Consider the following 10,690-nt stretch of genomic DNA (forward strand, 5'->3'; position numbering starts at 1 on the left):
ATATTCATGTTTGCATATTTGGTGACGGCAAATGTTATTAGAAATCGCCACAGATGAGAGTTTGAAGACGCTACTAGTAAAGTGCTATGTTGGATGTAACACCAGCTATGGTCATGGGTAGTATAGACACCAAAATACAGCAATCTCAATAGTGAACAACAATGAAACAAAACAGAAATAAACCTTACACTCTTGAAAACAATGAAGAGTATATATATCGCCGAAGCAGACACTTTACGCTCCCCTGGCAACGACGACGAACCATATAATATTTTCAATATATAGTAGATAATATATCCCCTTTTCACAATGTTTGCGCTTAACCAACCCACAAAGATCAGAGGCTCTGAATCTAAGAAAATCTGATATTGTAAAATGGATGGAGTATTAATTGATGAACTATTCACCCCAAAAATATGTGCATACAACAATGTCGCAGTATGCACAATAAGATCATGATGAACAGTGACACATGATATTGGTGCATAAATAAATATATTTTAATGCATATTGACCTCCAAACTTGCAGAATTGGGAATGCATTCAAATCCATGACCACATGCTAAGTTTCATATACATCCATGTTTTCCCAATGCATCACAGTGTGCATGTAGTTTATTTCCTGTGTTGCTGTTGTGATAATGCAGAGCTGACACGGCCAATGATCTCCTCCGCTGTGACAATGAATGTCGCCTCCACCTGGAATTAACCAACAGTCAGTCCATCCTTTTCCCTAAAAAAATGTTGACCTGAAACAAGGGCAAAACAAATAGAGAATAGTACATATGATGTGAAAAGATTAATTAAGAGCCCACAGGTCTGAGATGTCCTATGAATTCTTGGAGATAGAAATACCCAGCTCTAAGAATTCTTGGAGCTGGAAAGCACTCTTAGTCATGATATCTCATCGGTGTGATAGTCCTTGTTTCATGTCGTACCAGTTTCAGTGTTTATAAGAATGTATAGATCAATACAAGGAGTTCAAGACTTCGAAACAAGTCCTACTATATACAACAACTCATATTTTCTCTCTTCCAACCTCAAAAGCACACATATAATTCATTTAACTGCTAAGTGAGCATTTGCCATTTGGAGTAGCACTTCTTGACAAAATAAAAATATAATGAATATGCTCTTACTTTTTCTTTAAATTGAATTCCGAAACATGGAATATGTATAAGCGAAATGGGTGAATAATAGCACTAACAACTAATTTGCATTATCCTGACGACTTGACCATTATCTTCGACTGATTGTTTGCGATTTCTAATCAGCATAGCTTTTTTTTTTAATTATTCAGTCCATGAAGAAAAAAAGGGCCCATCAGAATAAAGTTCTTAAGAAATGCATCATAGTACAACTATGATGGTACATCCAAATAGTAAGCACACACTAAAATTCCAAAAAGACCGCCAGCTAGTCAAATTGGAGAGAGAGAAACAAAGAAAGACCTACCTTTGCCGTGATGGTTATGTTTAGAGCGCAAGCCGGGAACGGAATGACACTGGCATCAACGATGCTGAGGTGGAGATCCTCGACCTCCGCGAGCACCCTCGCAACCACCCCCTTGCCGTTCTCGCAGAGGACCCGGACCATGACATTGTTCCCGGAGAGCTGCACGTCGATCTCTGGCAGCGGTTTCCTCACAGCCGCCGGCGCCCACAACGGCGCCCCCTCGTCGTCTGGCGGGGCATAGCATTGCCTCTTAACCAGAACCACAGTCCCGGAGCTCCTGATGACCACGCCGCCGGCGTCCCGGGCGTTCAGCTTTTCTCGGAGCTCCTTCACGTACCTCGTCGCGTCGGAGAGGATCGTCGCCTTGTCCATCTGAGATCACAATCACAACACAAGTTAATTAGCCTTCAATTACTGTGAAACTGCAACCTCTGTCAGGGACTCAAGATCGGACCTTCTTGAGGCCGGGGATGACGGCGGAGAGCTCGACGAAGCGCTGGTTGATTTTCTCCCTCCGCTTCCGCTCCGCGATGATGTGGTCGTGTGCGTACGGCGCCGACGACGTAGGCGTGGATCCCGTGCTCTTGAGGCCGGCTCTCCTTATCAGCGGCATCGGGGATCCGTATGCCGCCAGCTCCGGCAAGCCTCGTTTGGTAGTGAAAATGGGTGTCTCCGGCGTGCCGTCGCTGGCAAGCTCTGCCGAGACGGCGCTGAAGTTCCAGTTCACGGGAAGGTTGTTGGTGCCACTGCCACTACTGCCGCCGGTCGGGGCGGCGTGCCAGGCAGAGTTTGTCAAGACATGGCCGCCGCGGGTGGTGGTGTCGCGGGAGCTCCAGCCTGTTGCTGCTGCGTGTGCGTGGGCTGCCGTGATCAGCGACTCCTGGACCGTCTCAGCTGCATAAGAGGCTTCGGGAAGCGGTTGGAGCGACGGGGAGGTTGCCTCGTCGACGACGGCGGGCGCCGGGTGCTCGTGCTGCAGCGTGTTCATCGCCCACTGCATGAACAGGATCGAGTCCTCCATGTATTTCGTGGTGTTCAAAGATGTATAGGGGGGATCTCTCCTTTTATAGTGAGCGCCACCGCGCACTGCTGCTCCTGTACTGTCGATCTCTGTCATGTTTAGCCACCTGATCGAGGACCCTCCATATCCAAAAGCTACGAAAAAGAATACAAATACCCTTGGATTCTGGTTATGTGGCCAAAATCCAGTGATAATGATGTTTTGTACCTCCACATAAAGGTGATAAATGAGGTAATATAAAATACAACGTACAATATAATTCAGGATTTGCTGATTTGCCGTCCCATCCGAATCAAGATCAGGTGAGCTCTATATGTTTGGACAGGCTATAGCTAGGCCATACATAGATCGATCAGTAATACCTACTACTCTTTTTGTGTAACTCCAATCATGCTGCCAATCAACCTGCGTAGATCATAATCGAACTCTGACTGAAAAAAAACACACAACAGGTCAGTTCATTAAAAGTAGAAAAGCATGCTGAATAGATTACAACAGAGTAAGCTCCGTGGGTGCACTGGAGATACCGGATACGAGGACCGGACTTGTATCTACATCAATGGCTAGTTTGAATAGTGATGTTAGTATGCCTATACAGTAAGCTCCAATGGTCGTTTTTTAACTGCACTCGAGCATCCAGTGCGTGTAAAAATCGCCAGAATTACCGTATAGGCGTATACATACCCCACCTCATTCATTTGAGCTCTCTTACCATTTGGTGGTTTCATTTCACTCTGGATAATTAACATGGCAGTTTTGGAAATGAAACTTGCTACAAAAATGATAAAGATAATTAAAACTGCCTTTCCGTGTAAAGCGATGGCTGTTTTGTCTGCAGCTAAAAGTTTACTCCCTTGAATTAAGCAGCATTGCCAGCTAGCTGATGGACGCCTCCAATATCTCTTCCAGTGGTTGGGTGTGCCCGTATTTTTTATGGTTGCGACGAACACCTGAAGATGTCGAAACTGTTTGCTCTGACGCATACATAGCACACTATGCAGAATGCGGCTGTCATGGGCTTCTCGCTTTTACGTGTAGGGGATGGTGCAATTGTCACCATCTCCATATCTAATTGAGATCCTATCGAATTGTCACCATCTCCATATCTAATTGTGCTGACTTTCTGAATTCAAGATCTATCAGTCCACTTTCTTGGAGGTGTTCGTGGGGTAAAGTCTGTGTGCTTGCGTGTTCTCGTAATGGCAAGGGGACATGTATATATCAATTAAAAAGCACGCACATGTGTACTATGTTTTGGAATGAAAAAAAGGGTATGCCACATACATACATGATTTTATAAAAAAAATATCAGCTCAAATGCATGAGAAATGCTCTGATACTTCACCAAGCACATATAATTGGTAAATTGAGGCGTACATGTATGGAGAAAGCACACTAGATCAGGGTTCGGGATTACGGTCGAAATTTGCCAATAATTACAGTGATCAATCATGGGGTCGCGCTGGTAGCGCAATTGGGGATGGATCTCTGAGTCTCTGACATCGGTGGCCTGAACTCCCGCTCAGGCTATTGCAATTGGAAATGGTTGCATCAGCATTCAGCTATGCTGCATGAGCGAACTTCTAGTCTGAATATGGATATGCTACAGCCTGCATGAGCTTAAGATAATAAATTGGGCCAATTATTTCACCTAAGAGCATAGTCGTCACTGCCACACTGGTACTACTATAGAGTAGTTCTCCGTAGATTCTCAATGCATGGCTTCAATCAGAAACCCGAAATTAAGCTCCAACTCCAACGCGTGATCAATATATGGCGACGGTGAGCAAGCCAAATTTGATTTCCTTGGCACTGCGTTCATGGGAAGCGGTGGCGCCGGCCGGCAGCGTTACGGCAGACTCTCGCTGCACGCGGCATTTGGACGAACACCTTCCGCCCGCTCTACTGTAAGCCGGAGCTGGCGCAGGCGGACAGGCCGGCCGTGCCTTTTCCACCGTCACGCCGCGGGAACGGCGTCTCCGCTAGTGCTCCTCGTGCTCTGCTACTCCGGCCAGCGGCCAGAACTTGCGCCGGGCTAGCCGTGTGCTAGCTACGTTGCACACGTCGCCAATGTCCCGCCTCTCGACAGCGCGTAAGTGTCCCGTGCAGCAGAGATCGAGGAGTACCGGGTAAAGGAGTGGGGCCGGCGGAGCTCCGACGAGCAAAGCGATTGTAGACGGCTGTCGAGAGCGAGGAAGGGACTCTTGCGATTCGGTCATCGTGGACCGCAGAAGCTCGATCTGACGACCAGTAGGCACCCAAGGGTAGACGGTATTTGAAATACCGTCCACCCGGTCAGTTTCTGAAACACCGTCCGTCCCCTGGGTCGGCAGGACGCTGTCTCCGCCGCACGCCGTGGTTCGCCCGGCCGCCGGCGAGTGCCGATGGCGCTCGATCCGGACTTCCATTGAAGCTAGAGGTGCGCAACGATGGCGGCGGCCTGCCCTCGCTCCCGGACGACGCGCTGCGCGAGATCCTTATCTGCGCCTGCCGGCCCGGCTGCTCTGCCGCGCCCGCCCCGTGTGCGAGAACTGGCGGCTGGTGGCGACCGCCGCTACGAGCCTGCGACCTCCGCCTTGTGTTATTACTACTCCCGCGGCGAACCACTTCGTATTGAAATCTAAATGGTTATTTCTATCTTCCGGTAGCTAACCAAGGTCATATTTGTTTGAGCTTTAGCTTTCCAAACTTTCCAGAAAGCTAGCTTTTGGCTTTTGCTCCTTAGAAAGGTGGCTTTTCGAAAGCTGCCTTTTGGAAAGCTAACACCGTTTGGCAACCTAGCTTTTGAAATGGTGGGATGGAGTGTTTCTAAATTTTATAGGATCACCAAGGGACCTAATCGCAAAACGCTCGGTGACGTCTAATGGCCATGGCGGTCAGGCGGCATTGGGCGATTAAATTGTCGGCGATTAGGGGGCTACAGGTTCCGACAGGTGGTGCATCAGGAGAGGAGTAACAGGGGATCTTGTGGAAGTGCTCACCGAGGTGGGAGACTCACATAGATGGCTGGAATCGGTGGCATGCGGTGAAGACAGCGGCCGGCTCAAACTTCATGCGGCGGGGCTCCTCCAGTGGCGAATCGATGGCGTCGACTGGCGGAGCAGGTGCAGCTCGGCTTCAAGAAGCTTGCAAAGTCTTCTTCTGGCTCAGACGGGCGGCGGTCGCAGTGAATTGGCCAAGCGAGCTCCGGCGGCGCTTGGCTCTGATCCGGCGCGGTCCTTCATGGATGGCTGCACTCCAGCGATGGAGAGACGTCAAGGACCAACTGTGGGGCTTCAGCTTGGTGCGGAGATCGTCGTGGTGATGGCCGTTTGCTCGTAGGAAGAGGGGTGCGCGCCGGTCATGGCTCGGGCGCCAGAGGAGAGGGAGACGGCGCAGATGGAGATGGAGCTGAGGAAAGAAAAATGATTGGTTCGCAATATAAACGATGGCAGGTGGGTAATTTTCACGATGAAAACTGTGGAAAGCTCACATTTCACTGCTTCTAGGCTTTCCACGTAATCATAGTTTCTGTGGGGTTTTAGTTTTCGAAAAGTTCAGAAGGTGACCGTTTGTTTGAGAGTTCAGCTTCTTAGGGTGGAAAACTGCTGACACGGCGAAGTTGCATACCATTGTCAGCCGCCTCAGGCTCCAGAGCTCCGCGACCGTCCACGGCAACCTGCACTGGCGGTGTCCGGGATTCACAGGCCGCGGTCACCGGTCAGGCGAAGTTTCTGGTTTTCGGCCTTGCCCTGCCCCGGCTGCACGGGGCCGGAGCGATCGTGCTGCAATTGTTAACTTCTCCCAGGGTGGGTGTCCATCTCTGCAAGCAAAAAGAAGTTCCCGAATCAGACACGTTGATTACGAAACAACCAACAAAAGAGCAAGCCGAAAATGGAACGGATTCCATCAAAGAGAGAAAGAGCAAGTCGACAACTGAACGGATTCCATCTTGGGACGAAGCAACGATAAAACCTGGCTTTTGCAGCGGGAACAACAGAAACACTTCCCTGTCAAGGATCGAACCAATGGAGGATGTTAGCGTGGGCACCAACGGCGGTGGTGTGCCCGCGCTCCCGGACGACGTGCACCGCGAGATCTTCTTCCGCCTGCCGGCCCGGTGCCTCTGCCGTGCCCGCGCCGTGTGCAGGTCCTGGCGCGACCTCGCCTCGGAGCCCAGCTTCCTCCGCGCCCACGCCGCCCGCACGGCCGCCTCGCCCTTCCTCCTCACCTGGTCGGACACGGTCACCAAACGAGACAACACGAGGGACTGCACCGTCCACCTCCGCATCCACCAGGATCAGGACGACCGAGGCCGTCGCACCGGAGACCGCCCTTCCGCTGCCGCCGGTGACGACGACGGCGACCATGGCCACCGATCCCGCTGCTGCGACCTCCGCCTCGTCCTCACCGCCCGTTACCCGAGCATCTCCGGCGCGATGAGATCGTGGGACGGGATCCTGTGCGTGGAAATGTGGGTGAGGCCGCAGCCGCCGCCGTTCGTCGCAGAGCATGTCCCCTGCTCGTACCTGCTCCTCAACCCGATCTCCAGGGCATGCACTGTCGCCTCCGCCCCTACACTGCGTGTCGGTGAGCCCGGCGGCCGTCTCGACCGGGGCTACATCGCCGGCGCCTACTCGCACCCCGTCACGGGCGTCTTCCACCTCCTGCACTCGTCGTCGTCGGGGAGCGCCGTGGCCGGCTGCGGCGGCGAGCAGCAGACGACGCCTCGCTTCCGGCTTCAAACGGTTGACTCCCCCGACGCGACCTGGCGTGAGGTCCCGATGTCCGGCGACGCCGGCACGGCCATGCTGCAGACCGTCGTCGGCCGCCTCAGGCTCCAGAGCTCCGTGACCGTGCACGGTCGCCTGCACTGGCGAGTGGCGCGGTCACAGACACGGCCTCGCCATGACAAGGAGGAGCTGCTGGTTTTCCACGCCGCCGACGAGGAGTTCGGCCGCATGGCCCTGCCGCGGCTGCACGAGGCCGGGGCTGTCAAGCAGCAGGCCATCAGCACGCTGGCGGGCAAGCTGTGCCTCCTCGCCGGCCTAGCGTCGTCGTCGACGGCGGTGGAGGTGTGGGTGGTGGAGGACTACGACGCCCAGGATTGGCGGCTGAGGCACGTGATCCATGCGAACCGGCCGTCGCCGCTCCATATTGTCCATGTCTTGGACAGCGCGCTTGGGAACGTCGGGCTGTTGGTGGGGGGCGTCAGGGGTGATGAAGTGGAGGAGATTCTATTCTACAACTGTTTGCAGAAGGCTTACAATGTCCGGCCTGGGTCATCGTCTACGTCCGTCAGGCAATGTCAGGGGCTAGCAGTTCACGAGCAGAGCCTCCTGCCGCACAACGTCATCTTTGGAACAATGCCACGGGTTCAGGGCATCGCCTTCTTAGATTGTCCCAACAATGGGGGCAAGCAGGTGCAGCTATAACGTCATCATGATTCACAAGTGTGTTCTCGATCGTTTCCTCTTAGGCTCTTACCCAGCTTCTGAAACACCCGGGCGAGATTTAGGGGTGTTTGGTTGGTCACATCGCATATTTAGATACTAATTAGAAGTATTAAATGTAGGTTAATTACAAAACCAATTGTATAAATGAAGGTTAATTCGTGAGACGAATCTATTAAGCCTAATTAATCCATGATTAGCACATATTTATTGTAGCATCACATGGTCAAATCATGAATTAATTAGGTCTAATAAATTCATCAAGCGAATTAGACTTCATTTATGCAATTGGTTTTGTAATTAGTATCTAAATATTTGATGTGTCATGGACTAAACTTTAGTCCCTCAAACCAAACAACCCGCTAGCAATCCCTTTTCAATGTGACGAGAAGATTGAGAAAGAGAAGAAGAAGGGGATTACTACCTGAGACCCAGCAGCTGATAAAGCTGAACATGGTGATATCCATATTTCTCCTTCTGATGAATATTAGGACAATACTTTTATTTCAAATGGTTGTCTTTTTTGTCATGTTTCATCTCTTCTTCATTTTATATGTTTCCGTCCATGTGATCAGCTTAGGTATATATATACAATGAAAATTTAAGAATCAATAGTTTCTGTTGTTTAAAAAAAAGTTTTGTGAGATGACTGGAATCTTAACATTTAAAAATTGCAAGTTATTAGTTTTTACGGTAACCGCTCAACGATCGTGCGTCCGATGAAGCTAATAAAATCGGACGCTACGTGGCCGCACGACATCCACATCTACTCATTAGATATTTTCCCAACGTCTCACCGTTCATTCTTCTCATCACATCATATCTATGCTCTCTCTCACCTATTCCAACACAGCAGAGACGGAGACTATGGTGCTGCCGGCCCACTGCACAGCTCCTCCCTAGCTATCTCCAATCCGCTTCCCGCTACTCCGGGCCACCCCCTCCTCCCTCTGGTGATGCTAGTTCGCTCCTCATCATCTGGCTAGTCGCCGTTATCAATCCCCACGAGGTGTGTGGCACCAGGCGAGGTGCTACGATCCCATCCAGACGGGCGACATATGTTGACTCTTGCAACCACTCCTCGATGGCCCCATGCTCTTGCAAGGCAGCCGGTGGGGGGAAGTCGCTGACGACCTCGTTCCCCTTCCTGCTTGCCTCTAGCTATCTGGGATTTGTGATGTTTTGATATTCGTTTTCGTTCGGATTTGCAAAGGTGGATTTGATATGTTGTATGGGGATTGTGATGATAGTAGAAGTACATTTTCTTAGCTTTTTTCGATTTTGAACAGATTATTTGGGATGTTGAGATTGTATTATGTGCGTGTTGCAATAGGAGTTTTGACTTGTTGCATCATGACTTTTCGATAGCTGTGGCTAATGTTGTGGTTTATATATAGGAGCAAAACTCGATTTGTATGATCTGAAGTCATCTCATGCTATTTTTTTTGGTGCGATAGTTCAAAGAGTGAAGATCATTCACAAAATCAGATGCAGGTGAACTATTTTTGTGTGTATAATTTTGATGTTTCAAATGTTTAATTCTAATGTTGCATATGTCACTTTTTGATGTTTCAAACATTGTTTATGCTCTCAGTGGATGTTGTGTGAAACATGTTGTTATGTTGCGGTGGGAAGTTTTCCATCTCAGAATTGCATAACACAGTCATTTTTATACATGGTTATTATGTTGCACACAGTAATTTTTTATGTCGCAGTTGTTGCCTTAAAATGTTTTGACGGAGTGTCTGATGGGAAATTTTCCATCGGACATCTGCTAGTAGCTTCGTAGTTTGTAATAGATTCGATGTGCACCTGTATGTAAGTGTATCTATGTAGCAAAACAAGGAAATCAAGTTTTTTTTTATCAATGGAAGATAAAGTCTCTACCTGTTGAGGGGTCCTGTATGTAAGTGTATCTATGTAGCAAAATAAGGAAATCAAGTTTTTTTTATCAATGGAAGATAAAGTCTCTACCTGTTGAGGGGTATATGTGCAACGAATTGACTTCTAATAGAGTATGGCAACTTTCCTGTTTTACAGGGGTTATTATCTCTGCGTTGAAGTTTTTCTCAAACACGCAGGAGAGTTGCGTATCTTTGATTAAGAGAGAATAAAGGTCCAAATTATAGGACATCACCCCACCTTGAACCAGGATGAGGGATGTAAACCATTGGCACTACTCTTACGTAAAAAAAAAAGACCTGACCGGACTAAACCCCTGTTTTAAACTCCAGATCACCACCCTTTCTAGGTGCAGAGCAGTGAGCCCCTTGGCTCCAGCTACCTGCCACAAATGTGCTTCATCTATGAAGGCCTGAAGAGCTCCATGTAGATTTGGAGCAGATGCATCAAAGACACAAGCATTGTGATGTTTCCAGAGGATCCATGATCCCAAAGCATCTCTGCGTTGAAGTTACCCAAATGATCGGGCTCAGTTTAACTGAATCTGGCCCAAACAAATGTATGAGGCCGAAGCGGCAACAAATTTTGGTCGAGATCAAATTGATCACTCCTTTCCCAGAAAATACTACTCCCTCTGTTCTAAATTGTATGCCGTTTTAATTTTTCAGATAGATATATTTTATTATGCATTTAGATATAATATATATATAGATGTGTAGAAAAAATGTATCTACAAAAGTCAAAACAACCTACAAATACAATTTGAATGAAGGACATCTACACCGAAGATCTGTTTTAGACAATGCTAGCCAAAACATTGCTCTTAGTTCACGTGAATATGCGATATAATATGAAGTTGGAACATTGGCATACATTACAT

At 48.9% G+C, this 10,690-nt stretch overlaps 1 protein-coding gene across 2 annotated transcripts; it reads right to left on the reverse strand.

Moving 5' to 3' along the window:
- Positions 1-478: 478 nt before the first annotated feature.
- Positions 479-2,679, reverse strand: LOC117839864 (uncharacterized). Of its 2 annotated transcripts, none has more exons than XM_034720295.2 (3): positions 1,910-2,679; positions 1,456-1,827; positions 479-749 (listed from the first exon to the last, which is right to left on the reverse strand). In XM_034720295.2, exons 1-3 carry the CDS (start codon positions 2,570-2,572, stop codon positions 717-719), a joined length of 1,068 nt encoding a protein of 355 aa, XP_034576186.2. In that variant the 5' UTR covers positions 2,573-2,679; the 3' UTR covers positions 479-716. The 2 variants fall into 2 exon arrangements, with proteins under 2 accessions (XP_034576186.2, XP_034576185.2); XM_034720294.2 differs by having other exon boundaries at positions 479-699; positions 1,910-2,676.
- Positions 2,680-10,690: the final 8,011 nt, after the last annotated feature.

This window comes from Setaria viridis, chromosome 9, assembly GCF_005286985.2.
Source record: "Setaria viridis chromosome 9, Setaria_viridis_v4.0, whole genome shotgun sequence".
NCBI classification, from domain to species: Eukaryota; Viridiplantae; Streptophyta; class Magnoliopsida; order Poales; family Poaceae; genus Setaria; species Setaria viridis.